General features: G+C 45.7%; 1 protein-coding gene across 2 annotated transcripts in view; it reads left to right on the forward strand.

Annotated features, from left to right (window-relative positions):
• The first annotated feature begins 872 nt into the window (after positions 1-872).
• The window catches only part of LOC106651480, a 28,165-nt gene continuing 2,178 nt past the window's right edge, over positions 873-26,859 (forward strand). For both annotated transcript variants that reach the window (XM_014369998.2, XM_014369999.2), the window contains exons 1-3: positions 873-1,424; positions 23,677-23,882; positions 25,668-25,803. In XM_014369998.2, the coding sequence (XP_014225484.1) occupies positions 1,337-1,424; positions 23,677-23,882; positions 25,668-25,803 (430 nt within the window). In that variant the 5' untranslated portion in view covers positions 873-1,336. The remainder of the gene's footprint in view (positions 1,425-23,676; positions 23,883-25,667; positions 25,804-26,859) is intronic.

Genomic DNA, 26,859 nt, shown 5'->3' on the forward strand with positions numbered 1-26,859 from the left:
AAAATTAAAACGAAAAATAACAAGCTGCGGGGCTGGGGTATTGGAGTCTAGCCGGGACACGATTGATTTATGGCTGTCGAAATAAAAACGGGCGCGGCAATTGCATTGCATCTGTCTAGGCCTGTCAGTGCAATGGCACTTGGAGCTTGCATTATACAGTATCGATATCTCGGCATGCTCAAGCTTCACGGTACACGCGTCGAGTTTACGCCGGGAAACAGAGAAAGCAGAGTCATTTCTTGCTCAGTGCAGAGTTGCGGTCGCCCGCGCTTACTTAAAGTAAGCTGCAGCTCAGAAGTCGGAGGCACTGCAATGTGCACGAAGAGAGAGAGAGAGAGTCGAAAAAATAGTCGCGCGTATTCAATCAGTCAGCTAATCAATCAGCTTCAGGGGTCGCTGAATAAAAAGTCGCGAAAAAAGCGGTGCTCGGAGGTATGGCGGGGGGAGCGTATAGGTCACCCGCCCGCACGTTCGCTCGCTCACTCGCTCACAGAGAGAGAGAGAGAGAGAGCTCGACGAAGTTGTTGGGACGCGGGGGTGTGCCCATTGCTACTGCTAGGGATTCTCGTTTATATACGCTCCGCTACTACCCTCTACTACACGCACGCATATATAGTTATATTCTACCCACACAGCCCCCCGCACTGCTGCTGCTGTACAGCTATATGTGTATACACTCACTCACATACACACAGACAGACGTGGCTTATACACGTACATAGGGGACGCGCGCGCGTGTATAATATATGGAAGTCTCGCGTAAAATGGCTGAGCTTTGGTTGGGCGCTTGCGCGCGTGCTCGCCCGCCCGCCCGCCGAAGCTCTAACGGCGCTTGCACGGAAAGTTCAGTAGCCGCTCGACTGCTGCGCGAAGCGCGCCTAGTGCCCCCGGATCGTCCAAAGACGCGCTGCGCGACTACACGACTACTCGACTGCTCGCCACCACCCACGAGCCACCTAATTCTCTCCGACGCTCTATTCGCACAGTGACGAGACGACGCACGCGAGTGGGGAGACGATAAGTCCCATCAAGATATGGTGCCGCGAATCTCTCTTTCGTTTCGTTTCGTTGACACAAGTGAAGAAAAGTGAAACTCCTACATCCGATCGGGAGTAATAAAAGTGTACCCATACAAAGTACAACATACGGAAATCCCGCGGTCATGTGCGGGCCGCAATTGAAATCGGTTCGGAGCAGTGCTCGGAACAAATAGTAGCGGCGCGTCTCGATCGAAGTATTATCGTACAGCTGCTCCAGGAGCAACGACGTCTCGCGCAGCGCATTACGAGTCTAAATAGCGAGAGCAGCTCCGCGAGAGGAGCCGACGCAGCTCGGCATGGAGCTGATCCGTCGTCCACTAGGCGGCGGCAGCATAAAAAGCTCCAAGCTCCAGCTACTGCTCGTACTTCTCCTCACTGCTTCCGGTAAGCAAAAAAAAACACAAAAAAAACCAATGACGATAAGTGCAGTGCTCCGCGACTCGATCATTGGCAGTCGTCGCACGGCCATTATTATCGCGCGCCGGGGACCGGATGCCGCTGCAATCCACACAGCGGCAATCGGCAAAACTTCGCGCCTTAGCTCCTTTTTTTCCGTAGCTCGTACTCTCGAGGTGCGCATATGTGCAGCGCCTTGCGGACTTTGTCACTCGGCGTCGAGGATAGGGAATGCGTTGGGGAGAGCGGTAAAAACAACACACGGCAGTTATATAGCTCCATGGAGCGCAAACAAACTTCATCCCAGAGTCCGAGGCAAGCCAAGCGAGAGCTCGAGAGAGAGTGCGACGATATTCTTGTTTGTTTGCGAACGAGAATCCTTGGCTGCAAAGTGGAAACTCGCTGTGTCTTGAATTAGCTCGAATCTCTTCTCGAAGTTTTCTCTCGACATTTTGCCTATATAATGCAGTAGTGAAAGAGAGTGAGAGAGCTGCTGCCATACCCTGTTGGCACAACTACCACCACTAACATAGCAGCGGGATCGCTCCTCGAAACTCCGACTTTTAATTAAGTTTTTATTTTGCAGCTGGATATTTGAAATTCTCGCTCGCGCACAACTTGTTGTTGCTGCTGTTGCTTTTGTTTTTGTTTTTGCTGCGGCGTAGCTATAATACGGACTGCAAGTGCGTTGCGTCGAAAACTTGCGAAATCCGCATCAGGCGCGCGCGCGAGGGGGGCTAAACGATCGCTTGCTGGCTGTAGCGCCTCGGACTCGGCGGAGCACGTCGAAAAATTTCCAATCGGATTAACGCTCGAGCCGTTTTCTGTGTAAAAGTGCAGCCGAGAAATAAACGCGGCGCGATGGTTATAGGGAAAAATAAATCTCGCGAGTTGCCGCGGCCCCGGGTTTTAACCCGAGCGGCTTTTGCTGCAGCTCGCTATACCCCCCGAAGACTCTTAAACGGCCAGCTGCAAGCCTTTTTTCTACCTCTTGGCTATAATACTGATCGCGTCTTACAAAATACTTTGGGGCTAAAGAAGCCGTAAATATCATATTTTTTCTTGACAGCGTCGGCGGTGGCGGCCGCGGCGCAGCCAAAGCCGTAAAAGTTTCAGCGCCATACCTTTATGGAAAAATGATTCTTGTCGTAAAATAAACACGCGTACGTGCCACACAACAAAAAATAAAGAGAAAGAGGGCAATAGCAGGCAAAGAGAGAGAAGAAAAAACGGGGATAGAAAAGAAATTGACTCGGTCGTCGCAAAATTTTTCTTTATTATATGGTCGCGCTTGACGAGCCAGCGCTGTTGAGCGAGAGAGAGAGAGAGAGAGAAAGAAGGAGCGAAGGAGAAATTATTATTCATTTTATGCCACGTCGATTGATTTATTGTTCGTCGATGGGAAACGGTCGGGGATGGGGGGATTATTATTTGCTTTTTAATAAGTATCAATCTACTCGAGCGCGACCGGCAATGATGAATTTAAAAGAGCTGCACGTATTCAACAATTTCTCTCGTGTAATCCTTATTGAAAAATTTTTAATTAAAGGCCGCAAAGTATACGCTCGGGGGGCTGAGTATAAAGCTATGATCGGATCGTCCGTGTAAAATCGAACGTGCCATGGACTCGAGAGCTAATTGACAAAGGCACACGAAGCTGGACGCAGTACTCTCGGAGTACCACCGTCCGACGAGGTCGTGGTCGGAGTAGTAGAGTATATAAGGGTAGTAAGGGGACACGGCTGCACACAGGCTCCAGCGCTCTAAGTAGTAACAGTCGTATTCGGTCAGCCGATCGTTTTAACGACTCGCTTCGAAACAATTGATAAAATCAAAGTAGCCCTGGAGCGAAATAATAGCCGACGCCTCTCTCGGCTGCTGCTGCTGCTGCTCTTCGCCGCCGAGAAAGGGAAGAGCGAGCCGGGCTAGAGATAGCTGAATATTCACGCCGAGCTGGTGCGATAAAGTACGTGGCAGGGATTATTTCTCGCTCGCCACCACCGCCGCTGCTGCTGCTACTGCTCCTGCGATGCTGCTACTGCTATCGCGCATCCGTCTTTTCGGGAGATTTACTCAGCGGCATAATTAAAGTGTCATGGAGAAGTAACGTTAATCGCTTCTGCTACTGCTTCTGCCGCGCCGTGCTACTAGTCGTCTGCGCTTACGTATACTATACACTCTACATATTGCATTTGTGTGTGTGTGTGTATGCGTCTGTTTTAGTATGTGTGCGTAACAAACATAGAGACGTCGGCACGTATGCATAGACAGAAAAGCACTGCAAGCCCGCGCGCGCGCATACACACATAAGAATGAGAAGTAACGGAATTACGGGCCGGGCAGCTCTTTGTTTCAGCGATGAGAATTAAAGCAATTAAAAAGTCTCCTAATGTACACGCAGCAACGTAATAAGTGCGGGTGTGCGCGAGTGTAGGTGATGAGCGGCCGCTCCACGCCATACCGCGTCTCTCGCTCTTTGCTACTCGCAAAAAAAAATGAGAGACTTTTAAATCGAGACTCGAGCTGCTGCTCGAGCTTCTCTTCGCCCGTATGTAATAGCTTACCTATATATACTATCTAGGCTACACATATATAGCCGACGCGCAGACAGACGTCAATAGATAGATACACGTAATAAGTTCGCGGGTGATATTGCTACTGCTGCTTCTGCCGCTGGAAGTGGATCCAGTCGAACAAAAGAAATCCATTCGCTGCACGCAGATAAAAGTGTCCCGTGTAAAACACGACGCGCTCCACAAAGAAACATTTCGAGTACGTGTGCGCGATCAAAGACATCGTCGAGCTATTTCAAAGAGACAACTGCACTGTATAGTGTAATACGTACGTCTCTCTCCATCTCTATCTATGGCCGTTGTATGTGTGTGAGTGTATGATGTGCGTTAGGTGGATGAGAAAAATCAGAGAAGCAGGCGCGCGACGATTTCGATCGACCTGTCTTGGAAGAAAAAACAAATGAGAAAATATAGAGATATATACGGGAGTCGGTTAAATGCGGATCGAGCCAGATATGGATTTCTCTCTTTCAGCTCTCTCTCTCTCTCTCTCTCTCTCCCTCACTATTTTTTGTCGAATCAAAAAGTTCAGTATTCGGGTTGGGTTTTTTTTCCTCTCTATTTCTACTATGCCGGGGAATCGTAATTTTCGTTCGATTACGGGCAGCGCAAGGCCGAAAGTAAAATCCAAGTGAAAAAGCTCAGCTGGGCGAGCATGAAATATTTTATTGGAATTCTGTAGAGTCCAGGCGCGTAGAACAGCAGCAGCAGCAGCAGCAGCGTAAATTGCAACTATATACGAGTGCCAGAGACATTTCGAAAAAGTCGACGCTGCGTGTGTGCCTGCGCTGCACCTATTGATGTAATATGCATGCGTATATGGCGCGCGCCCGCGCGAGCTATAGCGTGTGCGGCCATGTGCGTACATGTCTTTTGCGCGCACAGCTCGCGCATATACACGCAGCTAGTACATATAGCGCAGGGAAAATGCGGAATAGAGTGTGCAAGAGATTGCAAAATCATAAAGTTATGTCGTGTACAACGAGCTAATGAAATCGGACGTGATTTAATAACGGATGCACTAACACACACACATACATACATATATATAGAAACACGCACATCTACGAAGAGGACAAAGTTTTAATTGCAGCTCTCTCGTCTGCGCGTGTGTCTCTGTATATGTACGGACAAGATTACACGCTGTTTTCTGCAGCTTCGAATCCAGGGGAGTAGTACGATGATTCAAAATTTCGCACTCGCAGCGTTATGCTGGATGTAGTAGGCCCTCTCCTCGCGCAGTATAGAGCGAGCCGCGCATCTCGAATTGAACTGGCGCGCGCTGTGCACCCCCGAGTACATAGTTACCTAAGCGCTCACTGCCTGCTCGGCGGTGGCGAAAATTATCGGAGTTTAGCAAACTGCTATCGTACCTATATATACCGCAGCATCTCTCTTTCCAAGTGTGCGTGCGTGTGTAGGAGGATATGCAAGACTCGAGGCGATTTGCTGCCCTATACTCTCCGAGCTCCGAGGATTCTCTCACGCGCAATATATGTACATCGAATATGGATTATGTATCAGGCGCAGCTCTTTTTTCTCCGTGTAGTATGCGGCGCAGTACCTTTTTGCGATGCTGCTTCATTTTTTTCTTCTAAAACGAAAGTGGCGAGCTTTTTTGCAAGAAACTCGTTATACCTTGGATGCATCATATGCATTGCACGGAAAGATATAGAGGCAACTTATCGAGTAATACCCTATAGCTCCTTTCGCGGCTTCTCTCTCTCTCGGCAAACTTTCTCGAGGAGAGGGGGGCGTGTATACGCCTATAAACTGCTCTCGCTGCAGCGCAGACCCACGGCAAGATTCAATAGCGCGACGTTTCTCCTATCGATTGACTCTCGTGCGCTTGATAAAATTATCGCATACTCCGCATATATACTAGCTGCGAGTCTATATATGTATGGGTACGTGTATATGTATGTGTGTGTGTGTGTATGTGTGAAGAGAGCATACGCACAAGGCAATTAAAATCATTGTTCCCTTTTTTTGAAGCTCCATATACAGAACGAGGAAGATTCAATTTGGATTTCGATACGTTTTTTTTTCGGCGTGCAAGGAATATACATACAACATGTTCGAGTCGCCAATCAATCTCTCGCGCGCGCGAACCTCGTCGACGGGGACAAATTTCAATTAAATATTCATTCAGCGAGCTAAGCCGTAAATGCAAATAATGAATATTTGTTTTCGTTTTTTTTTCAACTCCCTCGCTCTCTGCCTTTAGGATAAAATTTGCGGCACTGCTAGGCGAGCGAAGTAGAAAAAAAAATCTATAAATCGAAAGTTTGCAAAAGGAAGGAGTCGCGCGAGGATTACTATTACTTCCGCGCTAAATCCTCAAACACAGAGCAGATTGTGTGTGGCTCGGGGAGGTGTGGGTGCAATGCATAGCTGCTGCTGTGTGTACGTGTACGTAGAGCTCTGCATTGCTCTCACCCTCCGCAAGACGACAAGAAAAAGAGCTTCTGCAGCTAAGCTCGAGAAAGGCTGACTGGAGCGTAGCACATAACAAATGAAAATCGACTCTGTCTGTCTTTCTCTTTCGCTGCTGCTGCTGCTGCTGTGCCGGCGTCGGTGGCCCCCGAGTAATCTACTTCAATTTGCAGTAAACTAAGGGAAACTCTATCTCTCCACTGCCGGCAGAGCTCAAACAGTCTGTTTATTTATAAGGCGATGCGGCGTATATTCCGAATTGAATGAAGTGTCAACGACTTTGCTCCAATGATTTTATGCGTGTGTATACGCGTACACAACCTACTTAGCCTGTGTGTACCTTCGAACTCTTTAACTTTATCCGGGCTGTGCAGCTGCGCTCATGCGCGTATAAGCTCCCCGAGTTTTTGCGTAATCGAGTTCGCTATTTTGCCCCTTTTGGCCCCCTCAGCCCGACCGCTATATGCTGCTGCTGCTGCTGCCTGTGCACTGCGCCGTTCAGCCACGCGCGAGCTGTGCATTACGTATTCCGGTGAACTCGCGCGCGTGAACGCGACTTTTCGAAAAATCAGCAAAACTCTTAGAGCCTGCCAAGCTCTCTCTATGTGCGCAAGTCTGTACCTGCGTGTATGTACAAACGTGACAGGTTGAACGTTTCGAAGCTTAATGAATCACGTGAATAATTTCTCATTCATCGCGAAAGAGAGACGAGCTCGCGTACACAGAGTTTCGCGTATAAAATTAGCGATTATTCCAACGGCAAAACTACATTATCTTTGCTCTGCACGCTGCGTTAACCCGAGGCTGCAAAAACAACGACAACAACGCCAAAAACGCGCGCGCTCGCGCTACAGAGAACAAATAAAAAATTTCCACCGAGCTCTAGCAATGGCAAGAAGTTCTTGCTTGCGAGCTCGCGAGAGGCAAAGTTCGTTAAATTTTTTATTTCATTTTGTAACTCTCCGGAACTGAAAGAGAAAATTACGTATTACTTACAAAGCTCGTGCGTTTCTCCATGTACACAATTTATTTATGCAACGTGTTCGCGTTGAAACGATTTTGCTTTGCCACCCAACCCCCTCCCTTTTGTTTGGATGATTCTAAAAGTAAACTAACAATTAAGCTTACTGATGTACGGCCACTAGTAAATGAATCTGCTTCAGTTACAAATGCGCGTATGTACCCGGTGAATTTTTTCACTTTCATCCAAGCACCTTTTTATTTAAAAAATCAACTAAAGGATTTTAAAAAGTTTTCGCGTTATTAAATCTGAAATAATATGATTTGCAACTGGGTAATTTTACAGTCGAAAAAAATATATGGTATAATGATATAATTTAATGTTAATAGCATAATAGAATAATTTGAAGTAAGAATCGAAATGCTTTTTGAAAAAGGCAAGAGTAGTAGTAGGAATTCTCGACATTTTATGGTTAGTTTTTGACCAACAATAGTATATTTTGCCTCTAGGGAGTGAAAAACTGAAAAGTCTCAAAGCACGTGGAATTTATCAGCCGAGGCGAAGCCGATAATGAATCGTACACAATTTTAAATGGTTATTTTTTTGTCATTTGGCCATTATTTGTGTTGAGCATTTCAAGCAAGGAAAAAGTCACAAAAAATACCATCGTGAAGTAAAATTTCAAAGTCAGTAAATCAATATTTATAAGTTTTTTTTGACGCAAAAACTTTATAAAATTTGTTTGATAAGATTTTTATGTTTTTCTTACATCTTCTGCAAATTTTAAACTAGAAAAAGTTATTTTCTCTTACATCGACACACTTAATGAATTGATGAGTCCAACTTTTTGCTTTAATCAATCAAACATCCTTTATCGAATTGAAACTGGATTATCTCTCTCGTTCTCTTTCTCTTTGCTCCTTTTCCTTTAAATAGAAAAAAAATATCCGATCGAGAGTACGTACGTTTGAAGCTTTATTGACTCGAAATCATTGAACCAACACAACTCTCTCTCTATTTCTCTCTCTGTGTCATTAAAAAATGCGCGTAAAATAAGGTAAATAGTATATTTCGAGGCTCGGTCTGGTCTATTCTAGCGGAAAGCTTCTCTGCATCCGCGTTCGAATACAGAAGAGCACTCAGTGATTGCGTAGCGTTGCGCGAGTTTGAAAGCTTTTCAGCTCGATGTTGGGGGCTTATAGTTGGGGAGGTAAAAAAAAATTGCTCGATGATGATGATACAAGCCAGATAGGCTAATCGTAATCGCGTTAAAACGGGACAGAATTTAATGCGCCATGCGGCCGGGGAGTAAAAATTTTATAAAGACGAAGAGTCAAATGGAATATAATAAGGAAGATAAATCGATATGAAAAGAGCTCGCATATAGATAGAGGCAGCTGGCACGGTAAGCTGCTGCTGCTACCGCTGCAGTGGCAAGCATCTGGCGCACTTATCAATTTGGCAAATTGCAAATCAATACGCGAACGAAAGGCTCGGGCTTGTATATATACATACTATGCAGATTCGCGCGAGGGAGGAAGTCTAGGATATTTATGCCGTTTTGCCAGTCGACTGCGGCCGCTGTAACACAGCATCTCGTCGTTTGACGGGCGATTTCACGCCTGGCTCGCTATTGCTCACGGCTTTATAATGCGATAGTGCACCTCTGTATATATATGTATATATTACAAGCGCCACTATCCCGCAGACGTCGTCCATCTAGGCAGCGGTTCTCGTGTATATACCTGCCCTATATACAGACATCGGAAGGAGCTGATAAGGCTGAAATCACTCCCCGGACTTGCGAGCGATGTGGCTTACAACGTGTCCTACTACGACGCTGTTTCGCTGAGCTCTTCGGAAAATATTAGTCATTAGTCTTTTTTTAACGAAAAAAAAAGTGAACAAAAAAAATACGGGATCCGAGGTGATTCACTTGAGCGCGCGTACACGAGAGACAGTGTGCAGGAAGAAAAAGAAAGAAGCAGTGTGTAATCTATAAAGTACCATTGTTCATTTAAGATAATATAGACCCTAGCGCGCTCCTATCTCGAGACACGCTCGAGTAGAAAAGTTACCTCCCAAGCTAAAAGTTTATGACCGTACACTAGCTTGCGCGCAGAGCAAACCTGGATATATATAGTAATTGGATTTGAATATCCTAACTTTCGAATTGGTCTTCTCTCTCTCTCTCTCTCTCTCTCTCTCTCTCTCGGCACACTCTTGAATCCGCTAATATAAGCATAAATCTCGGTAATTATTTTTTATGGCTGCGCTGTGCTTCTTCGTCTTCTCCTCCAGCACCACCTCCTTCTTCTTCTTCTCCTTCTTCTTCTCCTCTTTTGGAGCAAGTCGAAAAGAGTATGCACAGAGCTCGACGCTGAATTGTTTCGATGCAAATAAGCGAGAAATCGCTCGTGTTTATAATTAAACGGCAAAATCGATATGTGCGCACGCGAGGAAGTTTGGGAGGAAATCAATCGAAACTGCACCGCAAATTGCATTTTATATCGGTTAGTCGAACTCGTGCATATGCAACGAAAACATCGCCAACAATGCGGCCCCCCGCTCTCGGATAGTCGAATTGGAGATTGGTAATTTTATATGTTTACCAGTTTCTAAGCTCGAGTTGACGTGATTTTCGACGAATCGAATCTGCGTGCACAGATAGCATTTTGGATCGGCGAAATATACATTCGCGAATTATTTCTCGAGTTACAAATGCGGTTAAGGGACGAAATTTAAGAGCTAAATTGGCATTGATTAATGAAAATAGAGTAGTTAAGTGGCAACGTGCTAGAAGTTAATGTGAAAGTTGTCGATTGTTCAATTGATACTTAATCAAGGTGAAACTGATTCGATTCTCATTGTTGGAAAACAGAACTAATGCCGAGGACAAAATCATTACTCTTAGAAAGTAAGCGCATATATAGCTCGCGTCTCCTTTTCTTCGACGACCGAATATAACCAATCTAATATCTCAAAGTTTCGCTAATTAACCGCTGCTCTAATTACGAGCGTCTGCGCGCGTCTCTACTTTTCTCCCGTTCTCTCGAATAATAACATTGAACAGCAGCAGCAGCGGCAACAGCGGCAGTGAGGGACAAAAAATAAACAATATCAATTTCCATTGGACGTGATTGTATAGGTGCGCAGTTGCTGCTGCTGCTGCTGTGCGAAGCCATTGAAAATACCTCGGGCTATAACAATACCTCACGCGGTTGCCCAGACGTTTCCTCTCAATCTCCATCTCAACATCTTCCTCCTCGTCTGTTGGCACGCAAAGAATGAATTTTACTCGAGTGTATGCGTGTGTATATGTTGCCTATAGCCATCCCTCGTCTATACTGGATGTATAGGTATATATCGCGCCACCGGTATAGATGAAGTTTTGACGCTACGTGTAGCTCACGTATTTATATGTATATAACGCCAAAGCATTTCTCTCTCCTGCTCTGTTTTTCCAAGAACAAAAACTTCTAGTGTAGAGTTAGTATACAGGTGAAGAAGGAGGCAAGAGGCAGGAGGAGGGGAGTTTAATACGCCAAGTTTTCCCTTCGTCTAACAATTGCTCCGCTAGTGGCAGCACAAGGGCAAAGTTATGGAGAGAAAGAGAGAGAGAGAGATGTATAGAGAGCAGCATAAGGCGTAGTATTCCGTTTAACAAACTAAAATAATTGTCTATCTCTCTCTTTCTCTCTTTGCAAATAGATATGATACGGGTTTCCGAAGAAACTAAATATGCATGCCGATCTTAAGCCTCGCGCCGCGGCAGAAAAAAGTCGCCCCATATAACCCCCACGGAGTTGCCGAGTTGCCAGGCGCGCGTGTATATTGCTCGTTACATCTTGTGTAATATTACCGAGATGAAGGGTACAAGTCAAAGATGATAATGTAGAAACGAGCTCAACGAAATTACCAAACTTCCTGCTGCTGCTGTTGCTGTAGCTGCTGTTGCCGCGCTCTCGTAACATCAGTTTTCGCAAATTTAACTTTAGCTACATCGAGTGGAGGCTGTGCGCTGCGTGTTGCGCGCGGCGGCGTCTGCGACCTACCCACCCCTCATCCCACTTTCCATCCTTTGCCACGCAAATTATTTGCTTTTTTCGGCTCGAATTCAATCGATTAGCCAAACAATTTATCGCCTTTGCAAAAATCGATAGTCGCGCGACTACTGGATATATATGTGGGCGCGCAATACCCGGGAAATAATCCTTTACGCTCGTTTCGCTGCCGCTGCTGCGCTGCAACATTGGTAGGTACACTTAGCAAAGCTGCAACCAGCCAAAACCGCAATTTAGCACTCGCTCCGCGCTATATATAGGACGCTGTATATGAAATACGATCAATTATCCAGGCCTAGTGTGTGTTTGTTTCCTTCCGAGCAGCCGCGGAAACTGACGCCCAAAACTGTTGTTGAAAAACAGCTCCGAGTATCGATCCAAAAGTAAGAAACTTTCGAAAAATGGCTGCGGAAACTTGCCCCGAACTCTGTGCCACTGCGCGCAGACTTGGGCAGCCTCGGAGCACCAGCGAGCGTGCCAACTGAAGTGAGTTGCAACAAATACAATTGTGTCATAGGAAGTTGGCTGCATGAGACGCGTTTAGCTAGCCAGCGAACGTGGTATCAAAATCATTCAAAAAACGATAATAAAAAATTATGAGAAAAAATTGTATTATAATTAGAAAAAATTTTTTAAAATTCAGGAAAATGCAAACCAAAACAGACACCCACGTAGCCCAGCTCGGGTATATTTAAAAAATTGTTCTGTAAACCAGAGCAGTAACCTACCTAGCCCAGCTGGCTTATATTTTTTAAACAATTAAACTGCAAGCCAAAGAATTAACCCACGTCTTAAACTCAAAATTATGTTATTGGATTTTTGAGTCGGATTTTTTCTCCCCTTTTCATTGCATTTTTCGAAATTCTAAAATTTTTTTTACACTGAGACACAGCTGTTTTCGTGAGCTTTTTTCGTATACTTTACGCGTTAAAATATTTTTTCTAATTTTAACACAATTTTTTCTCATAATTTTTTATTATCATTTTTTGAATGATTTTTATACCGCGTTCGCCGGCTAGCTAAACGCGTCTCATGCATCCAACTTCCTATGACACAATTGTATTTGTTGCAACTCACTTCAGTTGGCACGCTCGCTGGTGCTCCGAGGCTGCCCAAGTCTGACTGCGCGCGACCACACACACACACACATACATGAACTTTAACGTCGTTTATCAAAGCGTACGAGCCCTGTGTGTACACGCGTTTTTATTACGATTACGTGTGAGGAAAATAATAGACTCGCGACGAGTCGAGGCATGTATAAAACGTCTTTATTTCCTCGAGGCTCGGCTATTATTTCCTTGTTCGTTAGCTGCAGAGAGAGGGAGAAAAAAAAGGAGAGAAAAGCTTGTTTCTTCATCCCGTACACGGAGGCAGAAGCGGAAAACTTTTCGGTTATATCTCGAGAAAAGAGCGGCAGCAAAAAGAGGGTAAGGAAAAAAAAGAGAAGTTGAACGCAATCCCGCCCAGGCATTAAGTCTAAATTGTCAGGGCAAAAGAAGCGCGACGCCGGGCCTGGCGGGGGCTCTGCTCTCTCGAGCAGAAGAAGAAGCAGCGGCAGCAGTAGCAGCTCTGCTCCTAGGATTCGCCGAAACAAATCTTCCTCCTCCTTTGCCCGACGTACTTTATATTAGACTTTATACATATAGTGGCTAAGGCTTCAACATTTAATAGCGTAAGCGTGTAGCCTTGTTTTGTCGCGCTTGAGCTCGCGGCTGCGTGCCTGCCTGCGAGGAAAGTTAGTTTTTCGCTTTTTTCCAGCTGCGGCGGCAGTGGCAGCAGAAGCCAAGAGCAGCGGCAGTTCGTACAAATGTGTTGAAAAACTTTGTTGTTTACACGCCTATAATAATGTAAACTCTCGTAATTTTTGTCGAGCGCAGCCGCCACCGCCGCAGCTACTACTACTACAACCCTACCTAGCACTGCCATCGTCCCCGCGATGCTTCATCATTTTTGGATGTTATACGCTCGCACGAGGACGAACTTTATACGCGAACGCGGAGCGTTAAAATATTGTTACACACTTGTGCTGGCGGCCAAGTAAAATTGCGCGACACATGCGAGTTTGAGTGATGGATTTGCGAGCGCGACTCGAGCCCCTCGGCACGCGCATACCTATATAACATAAACACATTCATCGAGGCAGTTTTTATCGAACGCGTTTGTTGTTGTTTTTTTTTTGCTACGCGCTTGGTTGATGTACAGCGAGCTATATATCGAATATGGCTAATAATTTTGCAGCCATCGAACGAGTTTTTTTTCCATTTTTTGGATCCGTGCGCGAGAATCCAGCGGCTGAGCAAGATACTTAGCTGTTCGTTATAAAGTTTAACTTACCAAAGGAGAGAAAGAGAGAGAGAGAGAAAAAGGCTAGAAAAATGAGAAAGAAAATTTTCAGTTCTTAATGGCTAAGGCGAGGGCGAGGGCGAGGTTTACACACACAAGCCGCACCGTCTAGTAATTGATTCTCAGCTATGCGCAATTTTTTTTCTCACCTTCTCCAGAGAAAACTCTCGACTCTTTCTATATCCTCTTTTTCTCGAAAGATAACGGGTTTTAACGAATGGGGCTGGCTATAAAAGCGCAGCGCGCGCACGGCAGAACCTATAGGCTGGTAGAAAAAGAGAGAAAGAGAGAAAAGCATTCACAGAGATAAAGTATCTGCAGCCGATAGGATTTTTTTCGCACACCCTCGGAAATCCGGACTGCGCGACGCGGTGGTGTAGCAGAGAAAAAAAAGGGGGAAAAAAGAAAAAATTGTGGCTGAGATAAATAGATAAAAAAAGAAAATAAAAGGCGCGTATATCGTCATCCAGCGTGAATTTTCGCATCGCGTTTCGGCCTGCGACTATATTTACAAACACACGCGCACGCACGTAGTTTGGCAGATGGCGGATGGAGAAAAACAAAAAAAAAAGAAATTAAAACACGCGTGGCCGCCGATTGTTATTATCCTCGGGGTGAAATCGGCGCGAAAATTATCGCACGCGCTGCCTCGCGCAAAAGTACGTAAAAGTGCAGTGTGCGTCGCGCCAACAACAGCTGCAGTTATCGATGTCAAGTGCAACCGAGTCCTACGATCCATGAATAGCTCTTTTCTCGGTTGCTGCTCGCGCACGGCAAGCTATAACTTTTTATTTTACTTTTTTTTGTGTTGCGCTTGTATCTAATACACTCGAGAGCCCGCAGCCACTCGACGTTTGTTTTTCGATTTTTTTCATACCTACCTACTCTCTCTCTCTCGCTCTCTCTATGTGTACCCTGTATATGCATACGCTCGGTCGGATTTCATCGATTGCGCCGGTCCAGTGGATACATCCACCCGCCTGGATACTTATCAGTTTAGCTAACTGCGTGTATTATATATATCGCAACTTTTCTGAAATTGCGTTGCAAGTCCATTTTGGACTGTGTATATGCAGAGATATCGAGTGCAGATATAGCTCTCAATAAAAACCAATACTCTAAATTATGTTCTGAATGTTATAAAAACACTTTTTTAGTATGCCGAATAATGATTGTTGCACGCATGCGAGTAAAAAAGTTTGTCTTTTGAGCACGAAGAAATTGACTCGTTATATGTGCAAATTAAATAACGGTAAAATCAATTTTCGGATCAAAGGCAGGCCAAAATTTAGCAAAGGGTTGAAACGTGTCGGAGCCGAGAACAATATTAATGATCGATTGCCCAGTTAGTTATTCATCTATTCTTCTTTTTCAAATTGCAATTTTTAATGTAATTTTCGCCGAGGAAAAAAAACTAATTATCCCGTTAAAACTGTCGTCGTAAAGTATGCATTATTTAGAGCGTAAAAGCTTCCATACAATATTTTTCCATTAAAAGTGCATTTATAGGAGGAGCTCTGGGCCTCGTATCTTGTTTGTTTTCGTCGCATGCAACTTTAACGCTATAAGAGATTGCAGCTCTTCGCTTTGGCAGTACATACGCAAGGGGATGAATCGATTGTTAGATTTATGTGTATTACCGTTGCTGCTGCTGCTGCTGCTGTTTCTGTTTCTTGCTCTGTTTGCTCAAATTGAATGAGCCTCTATATATATACGTGCTTTCTATATACGTTTCCGCAGTTGACATTCTACCTGGAATGTAGCACTGGTTCAAGCAGGAAAATTTAATTTTATTATGAAGCTAAGCGCGTCAGCGAATTTTACTGCACATTTGTTTAAGCTCGAGATTCATAATGCATCATTCCGCTACGTAAAGCTTTTTTCAACGCATATTACGAGCTCACGAGCTCGAATAAAACTCGACATCTGGTCATCGAAAATGGAAAAAGATTACGCGCCCGGCTCTCTGAGGGCGAGTGCTCTACCAAGCTAAGCTCGCATAAATTTCACGAGCGCGAGCGTGAGCTTGCAGATGCTTTTTTGAGTATATCCTGCCGCGCGATCGCGTTGTAATAACTTCGGGCATCGAAGTAAATATGCCTCGCCACCGTGCAGAAGAAGAGGGGAGGGGCAGGGGGCACTTCTTCTTCTCACGCACACAAAAGCCAGCTGGCAAAAATTCAAAAATATATCCTATACACAAACGCGCGGCGGGTCCAGAGCGAAGAGAAGAAGTGGGAGAATAAAAAAAGATAAGAATCAAACGAGTAGTTGGGAAATATTCTCTTTTCTCTCTTCTTATTTCGCCACCGGTAGTGTGCCTGCTGCCTCGTCTTTCTCGAATCTGTTTTGCATCGCATCGCCCGAGTGCACTCGAGCACACGAGCATAAGTTATAAAGCCAAGAAAGGCTTGAAAGAGATGATGTATACTTTCTCCATCTCGGGTAGTGCGACGAGCTACACGTTTATAAGTATGATCCGCTTGTATATTTGAAGCTTTTTTTCATTGTCGTTATTTTGACGAATACGCTCTTATCTGCAACGCGAGTTGATGCAACGACACATGGACACGAATAAAAGTAAGAGTCGAGCGAGCCTATAAGTGTATGAGTATGTGCTTGCGCAAGCTTGTCACAGAAGCAGCGCAGCTCAGGTGGCAATATAAAAGTCCATTTTTAGTCACAGTAATTTTGCCTTGTACGCGCAAATGGACCAAAACAAGCTTAGCCCAGTACTCTTTCTCATTCTCTCTCTTGCTAGCTGCTGACTAGACGCATAACCATAAACACTGTGCCAGAGAGAGATACACAGAGAGAGAGAAAGGGACAGGGAGAGGAAGGGGGCTAAGCTCACCACTTGCAATGAGCTTTTCCTCGACTTTGGTATTACTATACGCGTGGACATAATGTGCGGTGGAGCTTTCTTCTTCTTCCTGCTAGTACTTGTCTGGGTATTTATATTATGTTTGTTTCTCTCTCTCTTTCTCTCTCTCTCCTTCTTCTCTGTGCGCAATAAAAGCCTGTCGCTCGTTCGTGTAATAATGGCAATTTACCGAGTTTATCGGAGGGAGGGATTTATGTTCTCCCCCACGCGCGTTTTTTCGAGCGAACATTTTCCAAGTGCTCACCTATGAGACCGTGAGCATTATAATATCGTACGCACTCAGACTTTTCGGTATATTTCATTCGAGTCAAAATATCGGAAAAGTGTGTACGATGCAATTAACGGAATGCTGGCTGACTTCGTGCTCACATGCACGAACTGCACACACACCCACTACTCACCCGGACGACGCTTCATTTACCTTAGAAACCCCTTTGAGCTGCGATTTTTTCCCCTTTTTCATCTGCAGCTCTCATGCATACACATGGCGCATATATACGTGGGCTAGAATGTCGACAGCCTTATAATTAATGCCTTTACTCTCTCTCTTTCCCTCTCTTTCTCTCTCTATTTTAGCAAGGGTAGAGAAATAGAATAAAATAAATCAAAAGAGAGTTTGCGCGCGTATACGTATATTTGCACTCGATGATAAAAGAGTCGCTACTGCACAGCTAGCTAGGAAAGAGAGTAAAACGACTCTGCGCGGCGTGTATATACACCAGTGGACACACACACTGTACACCGGGGCTCACTGACGGATGAGTCGAGAGCCGTGTTGGTAAAAAGTCATATACACATACACATAGCGATGTCGACGAGCATAAAAAGAGGCATGTTACACGTTTTCGAGTCTCCATCTGCACGCCATTCGCTCGCACACGGAGCTTTGAGCCACGCCGAAAAAGCTCGCGCGCGCTAACGCTAAACAAATAAGCCATACGGTTAGGCTCGGGCCTAACTCGACGCTTTCTATAAATATTTATTTTTCTATTCACGCATGCGAGGGTGCAGTCATGTGCAGGGACGACGACGACGACGACGATGCGAGGAGGAGAAAAAAAACACCACGAGCGAATTAATTTTGAATTTAACACGCGGTGGCCGCAGAGGAAAAAAAGTTTCCAAACTATAATTACCATTGCAGGTGCAGGCCGAGCTTGCGGTCTACAATGTTGATACAAGTTTTATTAAATATAAATATATTTCACGCCCATGAGCGTGTTGCCATGTGCAGTCCTGATTTTTCACTCGTTTTTTTTTTTTTTTTTGATGTGAATTTTTATCATTATTCCTTTTTTCTTATATTCCATTTCATCTATGTTAATTAAAAATTTGCTCGAAAAATTCGTAAAAGCACGCATGTGCGCTCGTATAATGGATAATTGAAATTCCATTTTTGCCTTTTTAAGCGTGGCCGAGTCGTACAGCGAGCGAATCAAATTCAACGAATAATCCAAAGTCGGAGGAAAAATTTCGAACGATTTCAAGTCGAAGAGCGCGAATAATAAAAGAACGAGTAATCCCTGAGTTACAGGGCGTTAAACGAACGGGTGGATTTTTCTCTTATCAATGCTATTATTCTTCGCTGGGATATATCCGCGCGTACTACCACTACTATTACTACTACTACTACTACTACTGTGTGTCGAAGCACAGCGAGGCGTTGAGCGGTCGACGAAGAAAACGTTTTAAAGGCGTATTATTCAAATTTCGGAATAATCTGAAATTATGTAGACGAATTTCTCTCGCCGGGGGGCTTGTGAAAAATCTGGAAATCGCGGCGCGGCTCTCATACGCCGCGTGGAGATATAGAGAGTCTACATCTCCAGTCCATTATTCGCGCAGCTATTCCGAAAAAGGATTCTGTAGCCTCGGAGCTCACTCTCTCTCTCGGAGCAATCGTACATGTCGTATGCATACATAGGCAAAAGTCTACGCGGAGCTGGATTTCACATGCGCCATATATATATATATGGTAGGTACGTGCATATGTGCTAGAAGAGTCGCCCAAACACACACAGACTGCATGCAGCGCGTCGACTCGGCTCGAGCCACGAATCCAATTTCATTTGCCACGCGACGCGCACATTGTCTTTCAAGCTTATGGATGCACATCGAGCCGTCGCGTATTATACATAATAATACGCTTTCCGCCACTGGCGTGTGTATATCATCGATTTTATTTTTTCTCTCTCTCTTTTCAAGCAAGAGCTGCGTGGAAAAAAAAGACGGTAGGGGCTCGTCGAGAAGAGGCGAGATAGAGAGAATCGATCGACAGATCTCGGAGCTCTCTCGAGCTTGGCTACAGTGAATTGGCGTGTGTGTATATGTAAAACGCGCGCGGACAGTGCTGCACTCGGGAAAGGATCATGCGTGACGCGTCGTCGGCTGCAGCGGCGGCGGCGACCCTTTCGCCCGCGAGCTAGTGTAATTGTTTCGATCGCGAGCACAATGGACTGAGTCGAGCTCACGCCTGGCGCCCGCAGCACAATCGAATTTCCAATGGCGAAATACGACGCGCGGAGAATTTTCTCCCAGCACGTGTGTTTCTCCGTACCGTGTATAGAACTCGACGCTTAATAATCGAGACTCTTGCCTGGCGTGCGCTTTTTTTTTCTTTATAACACAAGTTGTTTCATTGCAGCTCTTTCGAATTTTTCATCCTATAATCGGATTTCAATGCTCTCCTGCGCGCGAGCCGTCCAAAGAGTCGGACGCTTTGCGCTGTTGCCTGCGCGCGCGCTTAATTGTGCAGTGCGTGTACTGCAATCGACACGCTCGCTCTGTGTGTTATAGCGCGGTGCATCGATGAATCTCGCGCGAGAGTTTTGTACTTATATATATTGCGCGCTGATCGATGCGAGTCGATATCGCGCCTGACTGACATTTTCAACTTTTGACACGAATTCTCGATCGCATAGGTAGCGGATGGTATTTTGTCGAAAGTGCAGTAGTAGGCCCCGGCTCGATCGGAACGCGACGCGCAGTACAGTACGTGTAATACACTTTTTACACATACACACACACACACACACACGTTCGCAGAGAGAAAAGGAGGGAAAAAATGAAAATCAATCGCTTTGGTACGTGTTGAGGCAAACTTTAACGTGTCTCTCTCTCTGCACGTGGAGAAAATTGCATGTGTAGCGGCGTACACATTGAAAACGATAGACGAAACACTCGTCTGTCGTCGTCGTCGTCGTCGTTGGGGAGAGAGAAAGAGGCAAAAGAGACACTTGAATAGATTTTGTGTGCTGTGCCGGTATAAAATACACCTTACTGCTGTCTTTCGCCTCTTTGCGAGTCCGTGGCCGTATTCGAGCCGCGCGTGCATGTATACCATCGTCGCGACGACGAGCATACGTATGCATCGCCGTTCGCATTTGACCGCGTTACCCGAATTTTTAACGGTTTATAAATGCGCGCACGGCGAACAAAGGGAATTGACGCTTTTTTATTCGACGCGCTTCGGCCGATGAGCGCGCAGCAGCTAACAGAAATTCGAGCGCTTAACGACGAGAGAAAGAGAGCGAGAGACAGAGTGCAGGTATATATATATAAGGGAATTGGAGTGAAATTCTGTGATTTATGTGAAATTGATGCAATTGACGAGGCTCGACGCTGCGTTACCTGCGAGATAAATCATTGGCGCTCGCGCGCGAGAGTTGCAGTCGACGAGCTGCCTGCACACATTTTCGTATTGTACACTTTAAGCGATTTAAATGACACCCTGTATCGCTGGCGCGCAATCCAGTTTTTCCAGCAATAAAATTTGCCTTCGAGATTCTATCCTCGTTCGGGCGGCGGCCCCCTCTCGCGTCTATATGTATATAAACGCGCGCATAAAGAAGATAGAGAGTCCTGGAGTGTAGTGTCGAAAAAAAAATAAGGAAACTGCTGTACTCTCTAACCCGTCGTCGTCGTCGTCGTCGTCGTCGTCGTCGTCGTAGTCGCGCACACCCGGCGAGAAAAATCTCGCTACATACAAGGTGACACACATACATGCTCGCGAGAGAGAAGCGCGAGTGTGATTTACCGCCCCGCGCGCTGTATTGCGGGCGCTTCTTAACATCCCGATATTTTCTTCGCGCGCCACCCCGTTTTTACATGCGAGCTCGCTCGCGTATAGCCGCGCGCCCACGCCGAATCCATTCCGTGCTTTCCTCTATACACACTCTGCACTGCATCGAGTCGGGTGAAGAATAAAAAAATATACAAAAAGAAGCGTAAGGAAAAATAGAAGGTAGCAAAATACAAAAAAAGAAAAAAGAGAGGGAAGCTGCGCACACGCGGGAAACTAAAATTGCATTTTTCTTACGTTGTATGTTTGGGATTTTGCCGAGGCGGGTGCGGGCACGCCCGAGAGCAGAAATAGAGAGAGAGCAAGAGAAATGGTTGTGTATCGCAAGCGCGAATATGTATATGTAGATCTGCACGCGTGCTATATACGCGCGCGTACACATACGATTGATCCGACTGCCATGCATGCATATATGGCTAAAAGTATGCCATGCAGATATGTATCGCAGCGTCTATGTATATGTAAGACGCGGGGGAGTTTCGAGAATTCGCACAGTATCGTGTATACATATACACCTTAAAATATTTGTCGCGCGTGACAAAATACGTTTATTTTTCTCTCTCTCTCTCTCCCTTTCTCTCGCGCTTGGCGTTTAAGAGCTCGCAATCGGATTGTCGAATATAGCTGCGCGCACTGTATACGGCTGTATTATACGAGCTATAAAGCTCGCGTCAATTGAAAACGTCGCTACGTCGGATGATTCGATTCTCTTTTTTTCTCTCATCCACTCTGGTTGTTTTGTCATTTTATTTTTTCATGCGCCGCCCTTAATCATTCGGTGCAGTGTATATAATGCGCGAGTCGGGAGTGAGAGGCCATAAATACGAGGGCGGGGGGCTGGCTATACATATAGAAATACACAAATCGGAGCGCAGCTACGCAACGACTTGTTAATTGAAGCCAGAGCAATGTATGTGCATATCTATGCGCGCGTATATCCTACATATACGTACGTACACGGGCTGCAGTGCACAAAGGGAGGGAGGGATGCAGAGGATGCAGAGGCAGCATGGAAATCACATGTTATTCGAAAACGTCGAGGTCCTCTCGTTGCTGCCGCCGCTGCTGCTGCTGTCTCTGTATTTAAACGCGCGCGTGTTTATACGCGTATAGCTGCTCTATACGTGTATAGCGCGCGAGGCTACACGTGCGAAATAGCAGGCGCGTACAGTGTGTGACAGGAGCAGCAGCGGCAGCAGCAGCACAGCCAACGACGACGACGATGCCGGCAACGTTCCGGAGATTACTAGCCTGGCCTCGACACTCGAGATTCGCGATTGTTGTTGTTGTTGCTGCGAGCTGCGCCTGTTTGAAACGAGCCGCGTCGTGCATGCGTGACGCGACGTTTGTGACGTTTACAGGGGCAGCAGCAGCAGCGGGGCACAGTGTATACCACCATACATCCAGCGCATACACACATACTAAACGGCCTTTCATTTTCTCTCCTCCTCCTCCTCCTCTGAGCCTCGTGCGCTGCAGCTCCTGCCTCTTCGTTTTGCTTTTTCGTTCCACCCTTTTTTTTCGTCATCGTTATCATCATTGGCATTAACGAGCCTGGCAATTACAATTTATCAGACCATGTACGGTGTGTAGCTTGATACGAGAGTGGGCTGTGTTGTGCACAGCCAATGGGCGTATTTTATACGTATTTTACAAATTTAATTTCACGCAAGAGCTTTTGATGCTGCTCGCGCTGCTGCTGCTGCTGCTCTGCCTCTCGTTTTTTCCCCTCCCAAGCTTATTTATATGCGAGCTCGCGCGTATATATACATGCATGTGCATATAAAAGCCGACGAGAGCGCGCGCGAGATCGCCGACTGGATATATCTATGTATATAGTAAAAATTTTTACGGCTCGTAGTAAAAGAATCGATCGCGTAATTTCGGACCCCCGATTCGATCCTATTGGCTTTTCGACATGGCTCCCACACATACGTACGTATGCTATAGTGTATATACAGCATACGCGAACATTCATATAGAGCTCACAAGCCCGCGTACACTGCTTCCCCCCTGAGACGAGCTAAGCTCGAGGTATAAAGAAACAGGTAAAGTAAGAAAAATCGCGAGATTTATCCCGGGGATATAAAGTCTGCGTGATATGCATTCCTTTGGCCCTCGCAAGCTTCGAGTCGCTATAATATACAACGGCGGCGTCACCGCGAAATTCCTCGGGCGCGCGTGCCTGCCCCGGCTCATAGACGCGGCGCAGTATTTTATCCGAAGCTCGATTCGTTTTTTCCTCGATAGCAGCACTTGCGGCGCAGTTGAGTCGAACGAGGCTCGCAAGCAAACTCGCGCGCAGTTAAAAAAGCTTGATCAAATTCTGCGGTCAGATGGTACACACAATCGGCGGATGAAAAGAAGCTGGCAAACATTTGCCCGACTGCGCAGAGAAAACGAGCGAGCAAGCGAGTAACGCGCGTACGTCGACGAGCTATATGATAATGGGGCTTGTTTGAATTTTCGGCTCCGAGATCGGAATCAACAATGCGCCGCTGCCGTTGCTGCTGCGAGTCAACATGGAATATCGAAATTTTTAATGCGCAGCAGCTGCTGCCTTTTCTATCGTGTATGATATCACGGGTATTATATATATACCGCACGCAGTTCAATGAATTATTTGCTCCCATAAATATAATGCTTAGCTGGCGGCGCACCGACAGCAGTGGCGCTCGTGGCTCGATTACGATGATGAGATGATGTATTCCGAGCATGTACACGATGAGCTTGCAAGCTCCGCGTCCGCAATCAACTTTTATTTACTGCCTCGCCTCCCTCTATTCCACCGTCAGAAGAAATGACATCGCTTCATATGAATTAAGGATAAGGATATAACGAAACCGCTGCTGCTGCTGCGGAGCTTTTCTCATTTTCTCGTTTTCTGTTTTGCAGGCTCGTCGGCGGATATCGACGTGTCGCTGAGGATACCCGCGGCGGTGGCCGAAAACTCCACCGTCAAGATGACCTGCGATTACAATCTCAACAACATGCCGCTGTACTCGGTCAAGTGGTACAAGGGCAACAAGGAGTTTTACAGGTTCATCCCGAAGGAGCTGCCGCCCAAATCTGTTTTTCCACCGCTCGGTCCAAAAGTCGACGTGAGTACATATGATTTATTGTTTGTACCTATACGTAAATCCCTCACGGCCGCGCAATGAGTCTCATTAACGATCGCGTGAATCAAGCTCGATTATAACGAAGCAATTAAGGACAACGTCGGGGGCCATATCTATTAGTATAATCAGCACATTCGATACGCAGCTGCTGCCGCACGAATCGAAGAGGATAATTAACATATCGTATTTCCGTTAATTGAGTAGGCGCGCGTGTGTATATGAGAGTACATATACGGCTATACGCAAGAGCTATAATCGAGAAGAATGGGAATAAAGGAGCCATCGATGTTTCCGTGAACTGGACGCGCGTTCAGCAGTAGGCGATCGTCGAGAATGGAGAGCGAAAGATGAAGTGCAATTATACGGCCTACTGCGGTTAACTTTCGGATATTACATGTCGAGAAAAGCTCGAGGCGGCGGCAGTGCCAGTGGCCGGTATATATACCGTGGCGCTGTGCAGCCGCTCGGAAAAGGAGCAGCGAGCGCGGCGGCAACGAATCGACTCTTCGTCATTTCACAAGAGCCGTGTGCGATCGGAATCGCTCGTTCGGAAAAAACGACTAGTCCATGTATTATGGGGCTCGTGCGCAGACAATAGCGGATAAGCTTCCGACGACGACGACGACGGCGAGGACGATGTTATAGTTCTGCTCTCCCTCTGGATGATCGTGCAGCGGTCCGTGTATGCGTCGCCGTACTCCACATATAGGATGGGGAAAAAATTAATCGCTCGATATATACAGTTGGCGGCATTATGTATTCATCATCGCAGTGTGTACGCGACGTACGAAACATATACAGCTACGAGGAGAGGAACGAGAGCTAGTGCATGTATGGAGAGGTGCACACGAGCTCGCGCGTTGGTGACCCGCAAACCGAATGCGACTACGCTATATGTACTCTCTGTACGAGAGAGAGAGAGCCAGAGCCAGAACTGAAATTTATCGATTCGCGGTTCTATCGCTCGGATATACCTGTATATTACCCCCAACACACATCTCTATATCGGTACGTGTTCGTTCGTGTATATGTATATGCGCCGGGCGTTTTTGTAATGCTTATACACACACGATTCGCCCCCGTCGCAATGGGAAAGCCATAACGACCCGCTGTTGCAACTCGTTGTTATTTTTTTTTCTGTTTCTGCTGCCCTCATCAACGGGATCTTTATTTTTATAGTTTTGCGGTCTATATATAGGTGTACTGGGTGCGTGTGAGTCTGTTGTGTAAACGATAATCGCGACGATGCCCCGGAACGGAAGCGATGCTTTTTTTCTCCCCCAACGACCGTATAGCCACGTTTTTAATCCACCGTGGTGAGCAATATTTACAAACAATGATAAAAGCTTATCTTGTATTTCGAGTCGAACGATCATCGGCGCTCGTTCCGATGCCTCGGCCAGTGCAGCAGCATCAGCAGCGGCGGCGGCGGCTCATCAAAATCTGTCTCTAAAGCTATGAAATTAATTTAGGCGTTATATGCACGCGCGCGTCATTATTACAGACTGCGTGTGTGAGTACCGGCTGAATCGATCGATCTTTATTATAAACTCGCAATATTGCGCTCTGCAAAATATATAATAGCTCGCGTCTATTATCTTCACCGACGATGATGATGATGACGATGATGACAATGGCGACGACGTCAATGATGATGTATCGATTACCAAATGATGAAAATAGCCTTTACGCATAGCGTTAACGAAAAAATACCTGCGAAAAAAAAATTAGCAATCCATTCACATTATGGTTAATTAAATTTTGCAGTATAATCAAAGCGACGACCATCACGTGATACTGAGGAGCGTCGAGACTAATTTGGCCGGGAGGTATCGCTGCGAGGTGTCGACCGACTCGCCGAGCTTCATAACCCGAGTCGAGACGGGCTACATGCACGTCGTCAGTGAGTATACAACGCCTTTTTTCACATTCTGTAATTTCTTCTTCTGTTATTTTGACGCAAAAAAAAGGTTTTGAAAAATTAAACGACTGCGGTATTATCCCCAAGAACCAAATGAACTAGGTCTGGAATGTATAAAAGTTTCATCGGCGTGGTGTATATCAATTTCTTTTATATTTCTCTCATCTTTCTAGGTATTAAAAATATAAAAAATATAAAAAAATATAAAAAACACAAAACAAAAAAAACGAGGATGAGAGGGAGAAAAAAAAATTGTGTATAGAATTGCTTTGTTTAGCTTTTTTTTCAATTTATTCCGCATGGAATCTGCGAGCTCGGGGCTCGGCGCACGGGAGTGTATATGCCGCGCGCATTGTCACCCGTAATCGCGACCAATTAAAGCTCACTTTCCCTCGGGCTATGACGACGTTCTTTGCCTCTCTCTATGTACGCGCGCGTGCTGCAGTGCTTTTTTTTACCCTCTCTCTGTGTACAAAGCCTTGGCAAAAATTGCCTTTTGCCTTTTTTAAAAGCTCGTACTTTTCCATTTGTATTTTTCGCTATTCAGGCCCCCCGCGTAGCACGCGGGTACGATGCGCGTTATACGAGCGGCAAAGTGCATTTGTCAAAATGGGCAGAAAAATTATTGCTATTGATGAGTCGGCCGGGAATCACTCGTAAATTCCGTGTAATTATTTACCTAGCACGGCCGGCCCGTGTGCCTTTGTCGTGCGTCTTTTTGCAATACTAATTCATCATTAAAATGCATTTCACACATAAATAATTCTCACGAATGTTGGACAAAAAATGTCGTATATCAACGATTAATTTGTATTCGATTATTATTATTCGCGGAAATGTCGACAAAAAAAAATTTCCGTAGCCATTAGAGCTTCAGAATAAACAAGCCGATTTTCAGATTAAACTCGAGCAAAATGAAAGTTTGCTAATTATGAATTATGTATTTTCATTTTTCAATGCAAACAACTCGTTTTCACGCTGGCTCATATATGCCGGCTCGTGAAAGGGGGTAGGAAAAGTCGATGCTCCGATTCGTTT

Source organism: Trichogramma pretiosum, unplaced genomic scaffold, assembly GCF_000599845.2.
Source record: "Trichogramma pretiosum strain Unisexual culture from Peru unplaced genomic scaffold, Tpre_2.0 scaffold68, whole genome shotgun sequence".
Lineage (NCBI taxonomy): Eukaryota > Metazoa > Arthropoda > Insecta > Hymenoptera > Trichogrammatidae > Trichogramma > Trichogramma pretiosum.